This window comes from Carassius gibelio, chromosome A20, assembly GCF_023724105.1.
Source record: "Carassius gibelio isolate Cgi1373 ecotype wild population from Czech Republic chromosome A20, carGib1.2-hapl.c, whole genome shotgun sequence".
Lineage (NCBI taxonomy): Eukaryota > Metazoa > Chordata > Actinopteri > Cypriniformes > Cyprinidae > Carassius > Carassius gibelio.
The window spans coordinates 9791348-9815761 of record NC_068390.1 but is presented as its reverse complement, the minus strand read 5'-3'; the positions used below and the strand labels follow the sequence as shown (position 1 = coordinate 9815761).

General features: G+C 41.1%; 2 protein-coding genes across 2 annotated transcripts in view; both read right to left on the bottom strand.

The window, feature by feature from the left end:
* The window catches only part of LOC127938371 (proteasome subunit alpha type-6), a 401218-nt gene that overhangs the window by 68710 nt on the left and 308094 nt on the right, over positions 1 to 24414 (bottom strand). The window lies entirely within an intron of this gene.
* Positions 9868 to 13386, bottom strand: LOC127938194 (uncharacterized protein K02A2.6-like). Its single transcript, XM_052534630.1, has one exon. The coding sequence runs from the start codon at positions 13384 to 13386 to the stop codon at positions 9868 to 9870; it is 3519 nt and encodes a 1172-aa protein (XP_052390590.1).

The following is a 24414-nucleotide window of genomic DNA, read 5'->3' as shown; positions in this document are numbered from 1 at the left end:
GTTAAGTACTAAAGCATGCTATTAATGTTAAAACTAGTAACAATGCTAGTAACATTCTAAAACATTAGCAATGTGTTTGTAAAAATGTAACCCTGGCAACGCTGATACTACTCTAATATATATACAGACCAAAAGTTTGGACACACCTGCTCATTCAAAGAGTTTTCTTTATTTTCATGACTATGAAAATTGTAGAGTCACACTGAAGGCATCAAGGGCTATTTGACCAAGAAGGAGAGTGATGGGGTGCTGCACCAGATGACCTGGCCTCCACAGTCACCGGACCTGAACCCAATCGAGATGGTTTAGGGGTGAGCTGGACCACAGACAGAAGGCAAAAGGGCCAACAAGTGCTAAACATCTCTCGGGGAACTCCTTCAAGACTGTTGGAAGACCATTTCAGGTGACTACCTCTTGAAGCTCATCAAGAGAATGCCAAGAGTGTGCAAAGCAGTAATCAAAGCAAAAGGTGGCTACTTTCAAGAACCTACTGGCTGTAACATGCAGAAATGTATTAGTAGCCTAATAAATTCCATTTATTTTTAAAAGATACAGTTTTAACCACACTTTTTTTTGATAAGTTTAAGTGTGTTATAATTAGTGCTGCAGGCTGCTTCTTCCATTTTGCTGAGGTGACTCCCTCTGGCTCCTGAAACTTGCTGTTCTGTTCAACTAAACCTGTGCTGCTCTACAAGGCAGATGCTTCTCTGAATTGGTGAGTGGTTAAAAATAATCTGAAGACCACTGTTTAATCAGGAAGACATTTACCCGTATATGTTTGTGTCCCCACACCACAGGTGTTTAGGGATTCTTTTTCCAGTTTATTTTGAGGATCAGTCTTTCACATTAAAAAGGATTTAGATTTTTTCTTGGTACACATGTTTGTTTTATGTATTTCTTTTACTGTAAGTCCATTGATGTAAGGCCCTGTAAGGTCCCTCCAGGCTTGGATATAAAGCCCCAGGATACAGTGGAGAATACTGTTGTTTTTCTTCTTCAGATTTTCTTTTACTCCTACAGAATTTTCAATGGGGGAGATTGTTTGTTCAAATGGAAATCCAGCCAATTAAAAAACCCCACCTAATGTGTCATATATATTTATTTAATGCACATGTTCTCCAGTGTACAACATCAGATCTTTCTCTCTGTAATACGAAATCAAAACAATGTGGAAATGTGCCTGCTTATTAGAGAATTATTCATTTCTGCCAGCAGTTTCATAATCTAACAATTTTTAACACACACACACACCCACACACACACACACATATATATATATATATATATATATATATATATATATATATATATAGATAAACTCTGTATGATTTTGTTTTGGTTCTCTTGTTGTTGCAGTAGCTGCATCCTTTTGTTTCTTGGAATTTAAAGCAATCCAAACCAGCCAGATACACACAGGATTCTGACATGAAATTCCGCACTGTGAAGTACCAGGAAGGTTCTTTTGACATTTAGGATGCTGAATATTGCTTGCACATGACTACAGAGCAGTGCAATATGCAAAACCACCATGTTTCTTTGCTGGCCGCGGGTTTCTGTTAGGCAATATACTGAAACTCTACACTTGTATTCATACTTAAAGGCACATTATGTATTTAAAAAAAAAAAAAATTGCCGCTAGAGGGTGTGTATTCAAAATAAACAAATCCTTCCGGTTGTGAATATGTATAAAGCAGCGCTGTTTTATCATACTAGATATGTTTTAATGCTACTTTGTGCGGTCGACACCGGTCTATTAAAACGCACAACATATTCAAGCGTCTTTGGTGTTTCCATATGTTTTCTAGAAAACAAAACAAGACAACGGAAATCAAGGGTGTATGATGTCATTGGCAGGCAACACAATGACAGTATGGACACAGTCCATGTCACTAGTTAAAATGTCTTATTTCTCTGGATTTAAACATTCTTCATAACATTTGGGATAATGTAAGTACACAAGTCAGTAAAATATATAACACTGCTCTTGTGGTTTTTGTATATTTCAATAAAACAATCTTACATATTGTGGCTTTATTTACATTTCCAAGTCAAAAATAAAACTTTTTACTGCTTACTCAACCTCAAAGTACAAGGTACATATACAGTAGTACCAATCAAATGTTTGGGGTCAGCATCTATTTGATAAAAAAAATTCTGTTTAATGCATTTTAAAATATAATTTATTCCTGTGGAAGCAACAATGAATTTTCAGCATCATTAGTCCAGTCTTCTGTGTCACATGATCCTTCACTGTAAAACATTTCAAGTCGGTTAAACTTAGAAACGAAAGTTCACCTGCTGCCTAAAAAACACGAGTTAACTCGACTTAAATATACTCTTTGTTTCAACTCAAAACGTTGGGTTTTACAAGTTATCTAGCTAATGAACATTCATTGTTTCAGCTTGATTCTCTGAGTTTAAACAACTTGCTGTTACATTGTCAAATGTTGTTTCAACTTGATTCTCCAATTTAAGACAACTTATAAGGTTACATTATTAAACTCATGATCAACATAAATCGTCTGCTCAAAAATATTTTTGTTTTATTAAAATGGTGGGTAATATCAAGTGAACAGTGTCAAGTATTCGAGTGTCCTCTAAAGACTGCAAATGTAACATGTTCCCTCCAATATATGGTTTGAGACCGGTCTATAAAACCAGTCTATATTCCGCAGGAATTTGAAGGAGTATCTCATACAGCTGGAAATTCAAGGTTAAGGCAGTAGATTGTGCCCATTCACAGAGCAAAGCCAGTGGGTATGTCTCTGAGATCGTGGAGAACAATTGTCTCCATACCACCACAGCCACATTGGAGACATCAAGAGGAAATGCATCATTCAGGACACCTTCATGTCCAATCAGCAGTCCAACATGCATTCCCTTCATAATGACATCCAGGGTTTCACCATGGACCTAAAACAAATGGACAGTATCAATCTTAACTTAAAAGGCATTTAATAGATTTGGTCTATGAAATGATAGAAATGGTCCAATGAAAGAATGACAACCGCACTAAGCCATATCATGATTTTACTTCATTTTGATATATGCTCTGGGATGACAGTCAAAAGAAGCCACTAATTAGGCTAAAAGCCACTGTACGGTCAATTATTTCTTATAAACAAATACTAACATGAAGCAATTTAATTAATTGATTACTATTATTATTGACCCTGGAATGAAAATTGTCAAAAACACAAAAACAAAATCATGACAGTTAAGTGAATACATTTGTTCTCCATCCCTAGTGCTCTGCAATGAATTCAGATTCATTAGTATGTTAATAATGTGTAAATATATTTTCTTACGTCACACATCTTATTTCGGCAGTATCCTCTGAAAAGAAGCGTGGAAGACCAAATAAGGCACCTGTTCTTCTGTTCTGATTTGTGTCCTACGAACAATTATAAACAACACTGAGTGACTGCATTATACAATTAGAATCTCTATGTTAGTAGATATTGATTAGGGTATCTATTCAGATGTCCCAATTCTATTCTGATTCACAAGAACTCGATTTGATTTAATGAATCAATTTTCAATGGCCCCTCCACAAAAAAGTAATAAATTAATAAAATAGTTAAGTTTTTTAACCATGTATCCTTATATTGCAATAAATGTTATCACACCCCAAATTTTAGATACCACTAAAATTTAACAATTCTCGATTCCATATAATACCACAGCTGAAATATTATTATAAAAAAATGACTAAACAGTTATTAATTGAATAATAATAATAATAATAATGATAATGATGAAATAATCAGTACTTTTCAGGTAGGTCATCAGTATTTTTTAGAAACCAAAATTTTTAATATCAAATGTAAAATAAATGTAAAATAATTAGTTCATCGTTATTCATACCTCCTTGTCAAGGCACTGCATAACACTGCTAAGGTTCAACCTTCTGCTTGACAAAACAGCTGCTTTGTACAGCTCTAAAAGACTTGGCACCAAGGTATCTAGTCCATTTAAGATTGGTGGTGACTAGTCTGTTGAACTCTCCACTTATCTGAAACAGACACACAAGACAGCAACGACTGAGATTGGGGAAAAGGGCAACAGAGTAGTGAAGGATGGCAAGTACAGATTAAAATGATAACGCCATATGTTAATCACACAGAATCATATAACATTGATGCTTTAAGAGTTCATGACATGAGGAATCCCATTACACAAGAGGTCATTAAACTATAAACAAAAATAAAGTTTCAGACCTACTAACAGAACTAGTAAAAAGAGCCATTTGTTGAAACCAAGTTGCACATAATTTACTTGTAATTTATCTTGCTGTGTATGTCCGGGTTGGCACTGGTTACCTGTCTCTCATTGAAAAGCACAGGCCATCTGTCCCTGACAACAGAGATGAGCGGCTCGTCATCAATGATTTCCTTTCTTCACTGAGAAAATGTTGCAGTCATCAGTTCATCAGGAAGCTGCAGGTCTGGATCACACTTTTGGACTTTTAAAAGCATGGTCTTCCGATTCTCCTCTAAAGTGACTGCAGATTGTTCTTCAGGCAGATTTGGCAAGTAGTGGATTTCTCCCTTCTTTGACTTCTTGACCGCCTTGCGGCTTGTCTGTCCGTGCTTTCACTCATCTGCAACAATCGTGGCACTAACAAAGAGATTTCCTTTGTGAGTCCAAAACGTAAAATGTCTTTTAGGGCATTGTCTTTTGAAGTCCACTAAGTGGCACAAAGAACAGAAATCCTCCACATTATCCTCAATGGGATGAGTCCCCTGGCATAGTCCAAGTAGGGCAACTGCTGGGTTCATGGTTAGGTCATGTATTCTGTAATAATCAGTCCACTGAAGGCGAGCGTAGATGAACCCAAGTGCAGTTTATTTACAGTGAAATCCAAAACATCCAAACATAATCCAAACCAGAAACAAAGACTTGACTTGACAGGAACAGACTTGACTCACCAACAGCAGGTTACATATGTTAATACACGACCAGGCACAAGGACACAAACCTGACTACTTGTAACAGACAATGAAGGACACATGACATGAACAAACCAATTGTCATGATTCTGCCCTCGTGTCCTTGATTTTTCCTAGTCTTGAGGCAGGATCATGGCAGACCCGTGTTTTGTGTTCAAGCACATGGCCTTGTCTTTGGGCCATGTGCTTGTATTGTCTCATTCCCTTGCTCCGCCCCCCTTGTTATCCTAGTCTTGTCGTGATTGTCCTATCTGTGTCACCTGTCGTGTCTTAATTGTTCCCCCTATTTAGATCTCCCAGTGTGCTCTGTCTTTCGTCGGTTCATTGTTCATCATTTATGATTGTTCCATGTCTGAGATTGTTCCACATTTGTGATTGTGATTGTTCCTGAAGAAGTGTTTTGTATTTCCGTGAGTGTTTGTTTATAGTTAGTGTTCCCGTGCTTTGAGTCTTTGTTTATCTCGTTAACTCAGTCCTGTTCAGTTATTTAGTATTTTCCCTAGTCAGTGTTTTCCCCCTCGTGGGTTTTTGTTTTCCCTTTTTGTTAAATAAATCCTGTGTTTAGTTACTTCCTGTCTGCACCTGAGTTCCTCCCTTGCCAACCCTGACAGAATGAACCGACCAAAAAGGAACTCAGCAGGCAGGAGGTCCCCCGAGCTCCAACACCTGTTGGAGTTCCGTCGTCAATGTTGGATGTCATCCCCCACCGACAGGAAGGGGGTCACCCTCCCATACTCGCCCGAGGGGGAATGGATCCTCCAGAATTATGCCCGGCTGTGGGAGAGCATCTCCCAGGAGGAGCCACAGAGGTCCCCTCCACCTACCCAGCTGCCAACGATCCCAGAGGGTCGTGTCCTGGCCGTGGCAACCCTGGGGGATCAGGCAAGTCCCTCCCAAACTCCTGAGGCACCTCCCACTACCTTCAGTCTCCCCAACAAGCGAGGGAGACGGTCTTCATGGGAGTCAGCTTCAGAGTCTTCGGCGTCCGAGTCTGCCCTGCCCGAGACCAAACTCCCCCAACCCGCCTCTGACCCAGCTGTGGCCTCTGCACCGCGCCCAAGGAGGAAGAGGAAGAAGAAGGGGCCTGCCGGTCCTGTGACCCTGTCTCCTCCTGAGCCAGCAGCGGAGAGCACTGGCGTGCCCGCGCCAGCAGCGGAGAGCGCTGGCGTGCCCGTGCCAGCAGCGGAGAGCGCTGGCGTGCCCGAGCCGGCAAAGAAGAGAGCTGTATTCAAGTCTGCAGTCGTGAGAGCGGAGGAGAGAGCCGCGACCGACTCTGCAGCAGAGACTCTTCTACAGTCTGTCTCATCTCGTAAGGAGATGCCCATTATTATTGCCGCTAAGTCTTTGTCTGATTATCTGTCCCGTCTTGTTCAAATTTTAGAAGTCCCCGTCAGTCCTGTCTTGTCCCCTGACCCTGTCCCCAGAAATCCCGAGTGTCCAGCCGTTGTCCCCCCGTGTCCAGTAGATGTGGTCCCCCCGTGTCCAGTAGATGTGGTCGCCCCGTGTCCAGCTGATGTTGTCATGTGTCCTGTTGTCCCCCCGTGTCCCGTTGATATAGTCGCCCCTCGTCCAGCTGTTGTCGCCCCTCGTCCAGTCAATGTAGCCCCTCGTCCTGTAGAGGTTGCCCCGTGTCCTGTGACCTCTCCGGTCATGTCCTCTGTCAGTTGTCCCGAGACCCCTTCCCACCCCTCACCACCCAGACCTGCCCGGACCCCTCGTCGTCAGCCTTCGGCCCGCCCTCCTAAGACTCCTGCACCACCCACCCACCCTGGTCTGTCCCCCATGAACTTTGTGGTCCCGCCTCCTCCCCTTCCCTGTTTGTTTTTTTTGATTTGTCACCCTAACCCTGCCGTTGTGTACTCATGTTTGCCTTTGTTGTTATTTGTCATGTCTTGTTGGTTTGTGTCTGTGTCCTAGTCTGTCATGTCAGTCATGTCCCGTGTTTGATGTTCCCTTGAGGAGCGTCTGGAAGCCGCTCCTTAAGGGAGGGGTTCTGTCATGATTCTGCCCTCGTGTCCTTGATTTTTCCTAGTCTTGAGGCAGGATCATGGCAGACCCGTGTTTTGTGTTCAAGCACATGGCCTTGTCTTTGGGCCATGTGCTTGTGTTGTCTCATTCCCTTGCCCCGCCCCCCTTGTTATCCTAGTCTTGTCGTGATTGTCCTATCTGTGTCACCTGTCGTGTCTTAATTGTTCCCCTTATTTAGATCTCCCAGTGTGCTCTGTCTTTCGTCGGTTCATTGTTCATCATTTATGATTGTTCCATGTCTGAGATTGTTCCACATTTGTGATTGTGATTGTTCCTGAAGAAGTGTTTTGTTTTTCCGTTGAGTGTTTGTTTCTAGTTAGTGTTCCCGTGCTTTGAGTCTTTGATTATCTCGTTAACTCAGTCCTGTTCAGTTATTTTGTATTTTCCCTAGTCAGTGTTTTCCCCCTCGTGGGTTTTTGTTTTCCCTTTTTTTGTTAAATAAATCCTGTGTTTAGTTACTTCCTGTCTGCACCTGAGTTCCTCCCTTGCCAACCCTGACACCAATGGGGAACAAGGCACATGCCTAAGACAACCAATGAACTAACAGAACTGTTAAATCACGTGACAAGACAATAACCAATGAGAACATGACACATAAACAAGACAGAGATACATGAGGGCAAGGGGAAGCATGACTCAAAACGGCATGAAACAAATGACAAAATAAGATACATGAAAACTGTGAACAAGAAACAAAACCCAAAGCATGAAACAAAATCCAAAACAGACATTACAATATGGAGTGTATTTTAATATCATATCAGCTAGTTTGTCCAGTATTTCACTCTTTACACCCTTGGAGATGACAATGGCTGTTCTATCTCTGGCATAGGAATCATTTGCTGCTCTCCGTCTAAGTTCAACACCATGAGAAAAGTCAGGAATTACAGGCCAATCCACTGATGAAAGATTAGTTGGTGAATTCAAACTTGCAGAATCTAATGTCAAGTGAGAAACTGAATCCGAAAATGTAAACAAAACTTTCAGTGTTGCTCGAACAGTTGGTAGATCTTTGATATCTGTCAAATTGCAGAGTTAATTTCCAAAATCTGGATCTTCAAACTGTAGAATGAAGTTTCCTTGCAAACCCAAAATGGTACGTAGTGCTTCACATAATTTTTCAACTGACTTGGGTAGGGTAACACGTCTTATTTCTTGAGGTGACACAATAACTCTGAGAAGCATCTTGGAGGAATCAGCAGCTTAACTAGAGGACAATAAAATAAAACGAATGCAAAAGGCAATAAAAGTATAGACAAAAGTATGGATTTTGATCATTGGTCATAGAGCTCAAATCGTGATTTTATGACGATTTTGATAAATCGCACAGCCCGACACTAAACAAGCGTGGCATATACAACTGACAGTGACAACAATGCATCTGGGATATTAATCATATCTTCATATGTAACTGTTCAATCCATCGTATCTGATCTACTTCACAAAGTGAAAATACATACAATACTATTGATTATGACTAATGCAATGCATAACTCAGTTAACAGACATGAAGGGGTGAAATTACCCAAAGGCACACATATCAGATAACTCCTAACTCTGAAACAACATCATGTACTTGTATAAATTACACTCAAATAACATTGACATAATGACCATTTAAAATGAACAGCGGACATCGCACTAGTCGCGAAACACTCATGCTAACCATGCACTCAGGCAGACTAAACTCATGACGCACTATTCATATAGTAAAACAAACTGCTCTAAACACACACAACTCATCAGCATCGCATCAAACAGTTTATACTAAAACGTAAGTGTGTTTTGTGCACTATGTGTTGCATTTACCTGGAAAGAAATATGGAAAAAGGTGATTAAAATATATAAACAAGTGCTGCAAGGATGGCTTCCTTGACTTATATAACGTTATGTGGCCACCTTGTAAATTTCTAGCCTGGAAAAAACTGCAGTATTTTCATTTTTTTTTAATTTTTTTTTATTCATGTTAAGTCCTACACTAGACATAACCCCTCAAACACCCAACGGATCATCCCAATGTGATTTCCGCTTAGATTGCCCAGAAATTAGCTAAGATGTAATGTTGTAATGTTGTAATGTTGGCTAAGTTAGCTAACTTAGCTATGGCAACGGACAGTAGTCAACATAATGTATAAATATAAGTTTAATTTTCGAAAACTTGTACACTTAAGTTTAGGGATTTAAGGATACACCATTGGCACGGTTCGGTTCGGTTTTCTGTGGGGGCAGGGTTCATGTCATTTTACCAGTAATGCTAAGGAACAATAGATTCACTTAACTTAATAATAACAACAAAAATATATTGACTTTTTCTTTATTAACTTTGGCTTCACATTTTTAGTGCATGTGCAGTCAGCTTACCTGAGTAAACTAAAATTAAATATATTACTCCAAGACTAGTCAAAAATAAACACTGGCTCTCTTTGTCCTTCCACCATGCAACTGGAAGAATTGGCACTTACCTATAACGCTCAACCTCTTCTTTCACCATATGATATGGAGACTTGGATGCAGAAGTGGATCCTCTGAGACCAATTTTCACGTCATAGTTCAGACGCGGGCCGGGCCTCCCGCCTGTTTTAGACATCCATTAATTAGTGATGAAACAAAATTACTGCGCTGGTGGAAACAACACGAGACCGTGCTGCTGTGACTGTCAAGAGCGACTCGATGGTGTTTAGTGTTCGGCGGCAGCGCAGCTAAAAAGTTCTGCGTTCAACCACACACAATAGGCTTAAGCTTGCAAAACACCGGCAAAAGTAATTAACATAAATGTGACAGGGCGAAATAGTAAGGAGATATCTGAATTATTTACCAATAAACTAGTGTTTTCTGAGTCTGTGTAGCAATGATGAAGTTGCCTGATTTGCTAACATTAGATGCAACTTTAGAGGATTATCAGGGCCGCTGCTGGCCAAATGGGTGCCCTAAGGAGGTCCAGATGAGACTTTGGTCTCCTCCCCAGCAACATCTCAGCTGGAGACACTCCCGTAGTTGTGTGTGGAGTAATCCTGTATTGAAACAGGAAGCGTGCGAGCTTGGTTTCCAGCGATTGTCCTGACATCTTCCGCAGCCCCTCTTTGAAAGTCTCCACAGCCCGCTCTGCCAAGCCGTTGGACGCGGGATGATAGGGGGCGGTGCAGACATGACGAATCCCGTTTCTATCCATAAACTCCTTGAAAACCTCACTGGTGAAAGTGGGCCCGTTGTCTGTCACAATTGTGTCTGGCAGTCCATGTGTTGCGAAAATGCTTCTCAGTGTGTCTGTAGTAGTAGGTGCAGTAATATTTGACATGATATGTGCCTCGAGCCACTTGGAGTGTGCATCCACTAATACTAAAAACATCCGACCCATAAATGGGCCAGCAAAATCCAGGTGAAGTCTGGACCACGGACGGCCGGGCCACTGCCATGGGTGTAGGGGCGCTGCCGCTGGCATCTTCAGGTTGCTTTGACACTGAGAACATACCTTCACCTTTTCTTCTAAAGCACAGTCCATCCCAGGCCACCACACAAATGATCTGGCGAGACTTTTCATACGGGAAACCCCGGGGTGGGCCTCATGTAGCTCGTCCATCACTTGAGCCCGCCCTGGAGGTGGGACAATCACTCTGGAACCCCAGAGGAGACAGCCATCAAGGACACTTAATTCAAGTTTGCGCTTGACGTAAGGTTTGAACCCCTCCTGTTCCACAGTGTCAGGCCCCTGCATCACCCACCTCTTCACCTGCGACAACACTGGGTCTCTTTCAGTCCACAGCTTTATTTGCTTTGCTGTCACTGGAGCCTGTGACAGTCTGTCCATCAGAAAAACAGTCTCTGGGGGAAAACCTGTGTGGTGTGGTGTGTCTGGGAGAGGCAGACGGCTAAAAGCATCAGCATTTGCATTGTCGCTACCCGCCTTGTACTCTATGCTATACTGGTATGCTGACAGGGTTAATGCCCAGCGCTGTATTCTTGCTGAGGCCATGGGTGGAATGCCCTTTGTCTCACTGAACAGACCCATTAGAGGCTTATGGTCTGTGAAGATGGTAAAAGGGCGACCAAACAGGTAGTGGTGGAAACGCTTTACTGCAAAAACAACCGCCAGGCCCTCCTTCTCTAATTGCGAGTACCCCTTTTCTGCTGCAGTAAGAGTACGTGACACATAGCTTATTGGCTTTTCACTTCCATCCTCCATGCGGTGTGAAAGAACTGCCCCCAGTCCATACGGGGAGGCATCACACGATAGAATGACCTCCTTGTCTGGGTCAAAATGTACCAGCAGTCGCGTTGAGTGTAACAGTCCCTTTACGTGCTGGAAAGCGTTGTCCTGATCCTGCTGCCATCTCCACACACAGCCTTTGTGTAGCAGCTGGTAGAGTGGGGCCAGCACGGTCGAGAGGTCTGGTAAAAACTTCCCATAATAGTTCACTAGACCCAGAAACGACCTAAGCTCTGCAATGTCCTTTGGTGTTGGGGCTTCCTTAATTGCTCTCACTTTGTCTTTGACTGGAGACAAGCCCTGAGCTGAAATCCGATGTCCCAGATATGTGACACTTGGAGCTTGAAAAACACACTTACTGCATTTCAGACGCAGCCCAGCCTCAGACATTCTCTTTAACACCAGGTCAAGGTTTTGCAAGTGTTCCTCTTCTGTTTTACCTGTGACGAGAATGTCATCCAGGTAGACGGCAACCTGGGGAATGTTCTGAAACAGATTGTCCATGGTGCGTTGGAAAATAGCCGGGCTTGAGGCAACGCCAAACACCAGGCGGTTATACTTGAATAGGCCCTTGTGAGTGTTTATAGTCACATATTGCTTAGAGTCTTCATCTAGCAAAAGTTGCTGATATGCGTGACTCATGTCTAGTTTAGTGAATGTTTTTCCACCTGCTAGTGTAGCAAATAGGTCCTCCACTCGCGGTAGGGGGTAGGTGTCGAGCTGTGAGGCCTGATTAATGGTCATTTTGTAATCCCCACATATGCGCACTTCCCCGTCCTCCTTCACCACTGGCACTATTGGGGCTGCCCAGTCAGAAAACTCCACAGGCTCAATCACCCCTGCCCTTTGTAGCCTTTCCAACTCCGCCTCAACCTTAGCTTTCATGGCATATGGTACTGTTCGTGGTTTGAAGAAACACGGTTGTGCTTTGGGGTCCACACACAGTTTAACTGTGGTCCCTCGGAGGGTACCCAATTCCTCTTTAAAGACATCAGCATATTTCCCTATGATGTCCTGTACCACAGTGGTATGTTTGATTTCACCCCAGATCTGTCCCCAATTCAGGTGAATTTTCTGGAGGAGATCCCGCCCCAACAAGCTCGGTCCCTCCCCCTCGACCACAAGCAGTGTCACCGCGGCCTGCTGTTCTTGATATACAATGTCCACCTTGATAGCCCCCGCGAGTGGGATGCACTCACCCGTGTACGTTCTGAGCCTAATACTTGTCTCTTCCATTGCAGGTGCACCCCCTGAGCTCCACAACCTGTTGAATGTGGTTTGACTGATTACTGAAGCTGAGGCCCCAGTGTCCACTTCCATGTTCAGCTCTTTGCCATTCACCTTAATTGTTGCATAGATGGGCTGAGCCCGGGGCTGGCCATGGATATTAAACATGTTGAATGAGCACTGCTCCTCAAAATCCTCACTCTGCAGGTGATGTGTGTTGGGCTTAGGTGCTTTTCCCCATCCTTTTGTCTGTTTATTTTTAGCACCCCTGCACTTTTTTGCAATATGCCCCCTTTTCTGGCAATTATGGCAAACAGCGTCTTTAAAGCCACAGTCATTCGCAAAATGCGGACCCCCACAACGATAACACTCTGTGGGTCTTCCTGAACTACTTTTGCTTTCTTTTGCTACAAAATGGGTAGTATCTGATAGCGTCCCTCCCCCTGCATTTTTTATGTCCATCGTGTTGTTTGCCGCCGTCTCCATGGCTAGGGCAATGTCCAAAGCCTTTTTGAAAGTCAGTGTGGCTTCACCCAATAAGCGGCGCTGTATGACGTCATCGTTAATTCCACAGACTAACCTGTGCCGCAACATGTCCTCCAGCACTGCCCTGAACTCACAGTGCTCAGATAGCTGCCTCAGTTCCGCCACAAACTCCGCCACTGTCACTCCTGACTTGCGTGAATGCGTGTGAAACTTGAAGCGCTGCACAATCACCGAGGGCTTGGGATTGAGGTGATTTTGCACCATCTCCACAATTTCTTTGAACCCGATCTCTCCCGGTTTCTGCGGCGTTGCAAGATTTCGGATCAATCTGTACGTTTTAGCCCCGCACACACTCAGGAGGATTGATCGTTGTTTCTCCTCATCCACAATGTCATTAGCCAGGAAAAAGTGCTCCAGTCCCTCGACATATTCCACCCAGTCACCATCCTTCTCGGAAAACTCACTGAGCGAGCCGACAGTAGCAGCCATAGCTTTTGTTTAATTATTTGCCAACTTCTTCACTGCCGAACCGGCATGTTACTGGAACATTGGCTTGGTTATTATCGGTTTTAATCCTCGTCGCCAGTGTGATAACCCGAGTATTTAAAGATGCACGCAGACACTGCTGTTTATCGTCTTTACTAAACTCAGCAGCAAAAACAGAAACTGGCTTGCAAAACGGCAACAACACATACACAAAACATCCGGTGTGCAACAACTTAACTAGGACCGGGGGGAAGCAAAATAACAAACAAACATTCCGGGTTTCACCCCGGCCTACACCGCCAATAGTCCCTCTGCAACAGCCGTGTCATCTATAGCAAAAAGGTGACCAAAAATGAAAGATTAAGTGAATATTTAAGTTGAATGTTTGGTCAGTAGCCTAAACAAGGATTTGATCGTCCTGTAAATGTAACAGCAGCAATTACATGGCATTTGGCTCCCTTTGCAGGCATTTTGTAATAACATGTACATAAATTGTTTATTTTGTATTTGCCTACATTATGTATTTTAACAGTGTTATTATGTACCAATCATTAGTGCCTCATTTGTTGTTGTTGTTATATAATGCATTTTAAGTCATTTTAAAGGCTACTGATGGCTTAGGTCTGTTTTTATAGCAACAACAACAAAAAAAAAATATTACAGTATATTAATACTTCTTTGTAAATTATTATTTGAAGTAACAAAACCATGGTTAATTTGCAGTTACCATGGCTACAAGAACGATGATTTGTGGTGTTATTGTATGTTTTTTTTTGTTTTTTTTGAGCAACTGGGATGGTGCACCCTCTGGGAGTTGTTAGTGAAATGTTACTGTTTCGTTTGACGTCACCATTGTGGAGATCAGAGTTTGCTTTAGTTGGGCTCCTGACCCTTGACTTTTGTACTTTAAATTTTGTTTCATTGCAATATATGTATTTTTATGATATGTCTCTTACAGCAATATTAATTTGGATGGTCAAGTGATTATGACTGTTTCTGTCAGGCATGATCTACTAGACTGACTTAAAGTGTTGCTATAGTAGTCAAATAATAATTTGGTGTAGAAATGTGTGAGTGAATTACACTTTTTTAAGTTGAAGATTGAACAGTAATGTGATAACCAGAACATATGTTTTTTAACAACAGTTTGATTTTTAAATATTTTAGGCAGCGGTGTCAGCAACACTCAAAGAGAGACATCAACAATCAGCATATGAATTTCAACAATGGTGACAATCAAAAGGTTCATGATGCAATGCATGCTGGGCACCAGCACAGGATAAAACTCATCCGTGACTCCCAGCATGCATTGCGGCATGAATAAATTATGCCCCTGAATTGTTCACTTATTTTCTTGAATTCTTATGTGCTTATAATTTTGCTTTTGTCTTAAGTTTTAGTAGCATGGTTTGTGATGTTCAGAACTTATCTGTTTATTTAGTTTGTGGATTGTCACAATTGTTGTGTTTCATGCACCGATTCTTGATGTGTCTGTCTAAATTTTAGCAAAGTTTTTTTTTTTTTTTTAAATTAACAGTCTTCCATAACTTATGGCTCAGTAGTGTTTCTTATTTTTCTGTAGTATCAAAATTCAATAATAGAAGGGACACGGGATTGGATCAGAAACAATAGTTTAAAAAATTAGTTGTTGGAAAGTCACGTTCAAGAGCCCAACTAAAGTAAACACTGATCTCCATCATGGTAGTGAAAGAAAAACACCTAAACCTATTTAACTCTCAATAAGATCTTCTGTAGACATCTGGCAGAAATAAAGTCAGTCTGGCTAGTAATGTGAATCTGGTGAAGCTGTTTTAGTAGTTTTTTAATCAGATCTTGAGAGATTTGATGAATGATTTTATTTCAGTGCATTTCATTTAAGGCTGTGGCTGAAGTCAGTTGTAGTTCTTGTGTTTCTCTTTAGTGATTCTGTTTGTTAATAGCAGGTGTTCATCACTAATGCTCAATCATCAATTAATCACAGAATTATCTCATTAACTTCACTGATTCAGTGTTACTCAAACACACAAAAAAGTGTATTTCTACAGTTTGTTGCCGTTAAGTCAAGGAAAAACAGTAATATACTGTAAAATGGAAATGTCAGATTTACCAAATGAAAAAAATATATATTTTAACTAAAATATTTGTGAACATACCTAGAAAAAAAAGTTATGCAAAGTCATACACTGATAATGAGAGTAAATACTGAACTCGACTGTATTAATGTGTGTATGCACAAGAGAGATCTGTTAAGTTTAATTTAGTTTTGTGGTTCACCATTGTGCTGGAGAGTAGAGCCTGTGCTTCAGTCAATGATGAGCCACAAATTCTGATTTTCTGCTGCTTTATATAAAGACAGTAAATGTGGAGTTGCTGATACAGTGGTGATCTCTGTGTTAAGCACTTCAGTATATGTGTGCTATAGCTGACAATGAGCTGCAGTGATTTGAGTTAAAGTCTTGCATTTATTTACTTTACTACACATTAAGTGTTTGCATTTTAATATTTAGAAATGTTCCTTCTCAGTGGACATTTTTTTTTCATTTTTCAAATGAAATAGGTTCATAGTACTAACATCGTAGGAATGTTAGCTTTTAAACTCGAACTGTTTGAAGCAGTGGGAGTGGAGTTCATTTCCATGGTAGAATTTACAGTAAAATACTGTAAAAAAATAAGAGTGGTAAATTAATGGTTGAAAGCTGTAAATTAACAGTACTTTACTGGCACCCCTGCTGCCAGTAAATTACTGTTATTTAACGGCACAATTTTTTACAGTGTATCTAGTGCCATGAAAACACATATTGCCTTCGTAATTGTTTGAGCACAGCCAGAGTTAGCTTGTAACTTCATTCTGAAGGCAGTGGGAAAAGTTTCCTATTTTTGAGGCTTCTTACGTGTGCCGCTAATATTAGTGTTGGGGTGATGTCTCTGGAGATGTGCTTGCATATTAGACGTGTTTCCTGTCGTATAAGTAAGTTTTGTGACATGACACGCACTTGGAAAACAGTAACTTTAGAATATAATATTTAGAACAGCAATTAAAAAGCTCTTATTAGTCGTTACCAATTGTTTAAATTAATAGATAAGTTAGTTAGAGATAAGTGACATTTACCTCAACAATGGGCAGCAAGAAGCGTGTGAGTACCGCTGTACGCCATGAGAGTTCCACGATTTGTATCGTGGGTGGTGTATCGTGATCTTTGGGTTCGGTTTGTGATATCGTTTCACCCCTTCTTGAGTTCAATTCCCACAACTTATCATTACAATTTGAGTTAAAGAAAAGAAGTTCATTTAACTTAACGGGGCTATCATGTTTCACAGTGTTCACAAATCACTCTAATATAACGTTTTGATGCTCAAGATTTCATATTATCATCAATGTTAAAACATGTTTTAATTTACTGTCAGTTTTGATCAATTTAATACATTCATGCCGAATAAAGTATTATATATCTAATACAATTTCATTCTTACAATTTAAAAATCTAGGGTCAGTAAGTTTAAATATCTATATATCTATATCTATATCTATATATATATATATATATATATATATATCTATATCTATCTATCTATATATATATATATGTATATTATTTACTTATTTTTTTGTGAGTGCAATGTTGAAATAAATGGTAAAATAAATTAATTATAAACATTTGCAACTCAAACAGAACAATTCAGAACACTAGTCTCAGTAACCACAATTATTTTCAGTTTATTTTGTTACTTCATAAAGACTCACAGTTCTTAAACAAATGCTCTTGAGTCACCCACCAGTTACATCTGAGGCCAGACTCATCCAAAGAGATCGATAACTTGAGGCTTAGAAAGGCTTAAAACATCGGCAGGCGATGATGCAACACTAGTTGCGCTGTTTTTTCTCTCACAAACTGAAAGAGCTTTGATACAACGCTCTGGAATCAATACACAAGCCACATTAGTCTCGCTGCTGTATAGCCATGTAGAAAGTACTTGGACTGCTCTCAGACAACCTTGAAGAACAATTTCTGCATGGAGAGGTTGTTCTAAACCCCAAACTATGGAGCTGTGACTTGAAAGTTATTTAGTTATTTATTTTGAAGCTTTATTTTAAGGTTGCAAGCAGTTTTGCTGAGATTTTAACAATAAGCTAAATATAATTAAAGTAATATTAAATGTCTCATTCCATTAATAACTTTGACTTTAAGGTCAGACATTAAGTCATTTTAATATATTCATGCATTTACAGAGAGTTACATTTTCTGTTTCTTCATTTAATTTGAATAATATCATGAACTAAACTAAAGGACAAAGCTGCTGATGAACAAACCTCAGCTGGTCATGGGCATGAATATAAAACAAAACCTGCAGACCAAAACTAAACAACAACAAAGTTCAAGTAAAAGTACTTGAACCAGTGAAATCATCTACAGAAATACTGTATGCATTGTTAGACTTCTAAAATTCAAGTTAGGCTTCAAAAATTGTGCCAGGATCAGTGATATAGTTTTGATTTCTTTATAACTGTCAAAGCAGACAGCTGACTACACTGTGACTGTTCATAATGGATAATAAGTATTTCTGCATGATTCAGTTTGTCGATGATATAATTAATTATCTCCAGCAAAAGATGACAAAAAATATTGACATACACATCAATATATAATTTTAGTTAATTATACAGAAAGATAATATGCATTATTGCCTTAGCAAGTCAATCAGCGTGGAAATCTCACTGTAGGGAATCGGGATACACTGGAACATCTCTCTTAAATAATTTATTTCAACAGCAGTGCATCTCAACTGTTGTACTTGACTGATAAAATGGAATTACAATGTAGCTTTGCCTTCGTGCATAGCCTCTCATTATCAGTTTGCAGCCAAATGAAATGACATGTTTAAAAAATCAATGTAAGCATTATATTTCATTTTAATGATTTGGCACATGATTAAATACCCACACAAAATTTCTGCAAAGAGAAGAATGAGGCTTCAGTTTCAGCTATTTCTTTCATTGCTCAGTTTGGTTTAAGATGTACATAGAGATTAGAGTAATTTCTGTAAACATAACTGCAAAAATACTGATTGTTTTTAAAACGAACAAAAAACCTAACAAAAACAATAAGAACAAAAACAAAGGACAGCAAAAACAAAACAATAAGAAAAAAAATACACAGAAAAACAAGAGAATAAATCAATTCTTCAAATGTGTAAAGATGAAGTGTATAAATTATGTGCCACCATACAGAAAATAAACAAGTTTTGCTCTTCCTCGCCACTGTTGTTTGGGGAAATGAATTGTACCCTAAACTTATGGATGAGTCAAAACAAAATAAAATGAAACAACAAAACAAGTAAAGAATTTAGTGTCACTAGTGGCTCTGAAATCAAATGCGTGGATGCGTGAGAACCAATGTCAGAACCAATATCTTCACAATTCTTTGGCAGTTTTTGATTTTTTTGATCTTGGTTACCTGGACTTTTAGACTTAGAAAACTTTAATGTCCTCAGAGAGGCAATTTGGTATGCGGTACAGACATATTGACACATAATCCACAACACAAACATTATCTACATGCACAATATAATAAATAATAATAAAAATAATAATAAATACTTTATTATAATTTTGTTTCCATTCCATTCCACTCCCCATACTTTATTTGATTGGGTTATTGCCATGGGAATTAATTAGTTTTTTTTGTTCAGTTGGTTCTAGGGTATCTATATCTATGACCAGAAGGGAGAGGCTTGAACTCCACTGAAAGTGGATGGGTTGTATCCATGCAAACCTTGTCTGCCTTCTGTGCCAATCTTGTCAGATATAGTTGGCACAAGTCTACCTGTTGTTTACCTTTGAGTCTTCCACAGGTTTTAACAATCTTCCCCATTTTTTTCCTGTGGGTGATTTTTGAATGTCCATACCAGAATGCAATACAGTAGGAGAGAATACTCTCAATAAAAGACTTATAAAAAAGAGACAACATTTAGTTATCAACATTAAAATAATTAAGAAAGAAAATATAAATGTTGTTGGCCCTTTTTAATGTCTAAAATCAAAGACCAGCTCTTTGGTCATATTCAAATGCAACTGGGAGGCTTCACACAAGTCAACAAATTCATGCAACACCAGACCGTGTCCAGTTTAATCTCTGTCCAATAAACTAATCACAGCAGTTTTTATTATCTCTAATAAAATTATCTCTAAGTCTGTTTGCTAAAATTTGTGGGTGGATCGTATTGAATGCTGATGAAAAGTCTGCAAATAAAATGCGTGCATGTGTTTTACAACCCTCCAGGTGTGTATACAGATAATTTAAAAGCACTACAATAGCACCGTCCGTTCCCATCCCAAGTCTGTAAGCAAATTGTAGAGGGTCAAGAGCATGTCTACAGGAATTCATGATGTGTGTTTTAATAATCCGCTGAAGTGATTTAACTAAATCGAGAGGTGAAGGCAATGGTCCTGTAATCCTTGGATGAGGATGGATGGGAGACTTTGGGAAGGGGGTTCACAACTGCTGTTTTCCAAAGCAGTGGAATCACCTGGGTGTCTATTGAACGTTGGAAGAGGGAACAGAAAATACCACTTAATTGGGCCGCACAGTACTTCAGCACTCTGCCTCCAATGTTATCCGGCCCCAGGCTTTTTCGTACGTTAGTGCTCTCAAACACTCGCTGGACCATCTCCTTCTTGAAAATCAAAGTTCTCTCCATCCCAGCATCGTCCATCACAATCTGTTGCCAGGCAGATATATTATTGTTATCATTTGTTTCAAAGTGGGTAAAATGTTCATTTAAGTTGTTGGCCAGAACAAGGGATGCTGCGTCATCCATTAAGTCAATTTTTTTCCCTGTCTTGAAGGGGGCGTTGGCCATCAATTTTATACCAGTCCATGCATCCCTTAAATTCCCTGCAGCCAGGGTACTCTGTATCTTGTCCTTGTACTGACACCTGGCCTTATATATCTCCTTATTAGCCTTCCTTTGCATATCTTTTCTGTTCTGTAAGCTTCCTGAAGCGAAGACTCTCTTTTTCTCATTTAGTATGTCCTTTAGTTCTTTCGTCACTCACACAGTTTATTATTTGTGTACACCTTGATGATCTTAGTTGGAATGACCGCACTCACACAAAAGTCTATATAGCCCAAGATAGCATCTGTCTGTTCGTGCAAGTCAGCTGAAGGCTCCTCGAAAATGGTCCAGGAAGTACACTCCGACATCCTTTCAACGTCTCTATACTGTCCTCATCCCACACCTAAATCTGCTTTTCCACAGGCTTAACCCTTTTCAAAACCTGTTTATAAGTGGGTCTTAGTAGAACAGTGTTGTGATCTGAGCCACCCAGGGGGGCCCTGGCACTGGATGAGTATGCCTTGGGGATGGAGCCGTAGAATAAATCGATTATGTAATTTTTTCGTGTTGGACAGCTGACATACTGTGAATAGGTAGACAGTTTTTTTTTTGAAGGTACAGTTTAATATTAAAGTCCCCCATTATAAACTTGGGCACATCTGGAGAGATTATATCCAATTCTTGGGTAATATTAAAGATAATGTCTGCTGCATTGTTTACGTCTGCTCTTGGGTGTATATAGACAAAAGTCAGAAATATTTGTGGGAATTCATGGGGAAGATATGAGGGGCGCATAGAAACTGATAAAAATTCAATATCTTTAGTGCAAATCTTTTTTCTCACCACAGTTGTTTTGCACCATCTGTCGTTGATCATGACGCACATGCCCCCTCCGTGTTCCTTGCCTGTAGCCATACTGCATCGATCCAAACGTACTAAACTAAACCCTTCAGGACAAACTTCGGAGTCTGGCACAGTATCATTAAGCCAAGTTTCAGAGAAGGCTAAGATACAGGCTTCCCTGTATTCATGCAAGTAATGAGTGTTTGCTCGCAACTCGTCTGCTTTTCTTTTTAGTGACTGGACGTTAGAGAGAATGATAGTTGAAAGTGGCACTTTTGTTTTCCTCTTCCTGAGTCTTTGGTGAACTCCTCCCCTCTTCCCTTGTTTTCTCTTGTGTTCTTTGTCATTGACAGTTCTTTTTATCTCTGTGGGTATGTTTACATCGTTATGATTCCAACAGACTGCATAGGCACTAAGTTTTAAGAGAAAGTCTCTGTTGTAGCGTACATGTGTCTCCGTGTTGCTGGCCGGTTCACTTGCCACGCCGATAACAAACAGTATCGACCCGACTATTAAAGCCAGCTCCCTTACGTGACTCATACTGACTATGGTAACGGTCTGTTAGACAGTAGATCTAATAATGGTCTATACTGAAAATGATTACAATGATCGAAACAAACAACTAATCAAACAGACAAAAAGACGTAAATTGGGAATTTTATTTTTGTTTTGACAGAGGGTATTAGGTGTGAGTGTTAATAATAAACTTCCTACTGTTTGGGTCTTGGGAGACAAGAAAAATAGAATTTCTGGAAAATGCTAATTAAAGAAATCAGCCAGTTTGAGTTTTCAAGACATCAGTCTGCCCTGGCAGTCTGAATTCACAGATCAGCCAGGGCTAATAGTGCCAGAGCCGCGTCTGGGGAAAAACAGGCATGAAACGACAGCGCTAACGCTAATGAATCACGCATCCCTCTCTAGCAAGAGGGAGACCATTCACACACTTTCCATTTCACACCAAAAACAAGAAAGGATCCTTCATCAGACCAGAACTCTGCAGTGACTCATTCCACAGCCCTTTAGTGACACACTCTATAATTACAAAATCGAATGTGACAGTGCTCCTCCACTTACGGTCTCTTAGTCATCGGATTCTAGCAGGGATAACTATACGATTCAGTTGGACCACTGGAGAAAACTGGGCCAAAATGCAAATCTGATTTCTGTTCAGTCTTTCATACCATTGCTTATTTGCTATTTTCAAAACAACATAAAAATATATTACTAAATGCCACAACCATTAAATCATAATTGTATACTGCTGATTTTACAATATTTGTTGGATACTAAATGTGCACACTCAAAATAACATTACACCTGTCATGGAACGTTCTGCTACGCCCTCCTCTGGCGGTATCAGATCCCTCTCTCCTGAATATTAGGACTGCATTTCCCAGTGTCCCTCTCCCCAATCATCCCCGTCTAACCCTGCTTAATTATCTTGATTACCTTCTAGTATTTTCACCTGCACCTTGTGTTCTCCCCTTTATATTGACTGCTATTCCCTTTTATATTTTGTGAAGTTTTGATTTACCCCTGGTCTGTATTGTTAGTATCTCTGATCGTTGTTACCCTATTGAGGAGTTTATCTAAGTTCTCTACGAACGTCTGCTTAAGTTCCTTTTCATTGCCAGCCTGAGTTTATGTCAGCTGTTCTCTGCTTACTCACCTGTATTAATAAACTGCTGCAGATGGATCTAACTGACTCCGCCGTTTCATCACAGAAAACTTCACCAACTCAAGATCCAGCAGAGTTTCGTCACCTCGCCAATGAGGTTTCATCCCAGGCAGCGGTGCTCGCTTCACATCAGCGGCAGCTGGTAAAACTAACCTCGCTCACAGAGGAACTTGTCAGATCTGTTCAGGCACTAACCCCGCAGATTGCAGCGGCTAATCAGGCCGCAGCTCCCACCGCACCTGTCCCTCCGCCGCCAGTCGTGAGTACGATCTCAAACAATCCAAGATTATCCCTGCCTGAAAAGTATGACGGTTCACCCTCCACTTGCAAGGGATTTTTGTTGCAGTGCGAGCTCTATCTAAGCCAGCAGGCTCCAGAACATCGCACCGATGAGGGCCGCATCTTTCTCATCTGCACCCTGCTTACGGGAAAAGCGCTGGAGTGGGCAACGGCACTATGGTCAGGAGGTCAGCTTACGTCTATTTCCTATGATGCTTTTGTCACCCTATTCAGGGAGGTGTTTGAGCACCCAGCTGGAGGAAAGGATCCAGGGGAACTGTTACTCGCCCTGCGGCAAGGGAATTCCACTGCAGCGGATTACACTCTCTCCTTTCGTACGCTCGCCGCTCAGACCGGCTGGGGGGAGGATCCTCTCAAACTACTGTATCGGAAGGGGTTGAATACGGAGCTGCAGGGGGAACTTGCTTGTCGTGATGATGGAAAGACTCTCAGTCAGATCATGGAACTTGCCATCCGGCTCGATCATCTCATCCGGGCTCGCCGCACTCCAGTCAGGACCAGCCTGAATTTCAACCCGGTATGCACCTCAGAGCCCGAGCCCATGCAGATTGGATACACCCAGCTCTCCGAGGCGGAACGTGAGAGGAGAAGGCGCAATCGTTTATGCATGTACTGCGGTCTGGCTGGTCATTTCAGGGCTTCCTGCCCGGTGAAACCCACTTCTCGGAACCCCGCTGCGGTGAGTCCACGTTCACTCTCTTCCCAAGCTCTCATTGTGGCAATTTCGTTAATTATTAATGGGCAGGATATAAAATCGAGGGCTTTTATAGACTCGGGAGCTGCTGGAAATTTTATTGACGCAACCTTTGCAAGAACTCATAAAATCTCTCTCCGCTCTTGTGAACCCTCTGTGACAGTGACAGCTTTGGACGGGCGCCCCCTGGGGACAGGGGAGCGCCAGTACATCACACCACCTCTCACCCTCAGCATCGGCTCGCAACATAGGGAGACCATCCAATTCTACACTATTCATTCACCACTTCATCCTATGATTCTGGGGTTTCCGTGGCTGGAGAGACACAACCCGCAAATTTCCTGGTCTGAGAGGAGGATTACCCAGTGGTCTTCGTCGTGTCTGAATAAATGCATGCCCGCTGTCCAGGGTCCTGAATTGAGTGCCAGCCCCTCCGTGGACGTTAATCTACAGGAAATCCCCGCTGTTTACCATGACCTTGCCCAAGCATTCAGCGAGCGGGAAGCCTCACACTTACCTCCCCATCGTGCTGTTGACTGTGCTATTGAGCTCCTGCCGGGTACCATGCCACCACGCGGTCGTGTATACCCCCTATCTCAGCCAGAGACCGAGGCCATGAATTTGTATATAGAGGAACAGCTTGCCAAAGGCTTCATTACCCCCTCAACATCTCCTGCTTCTG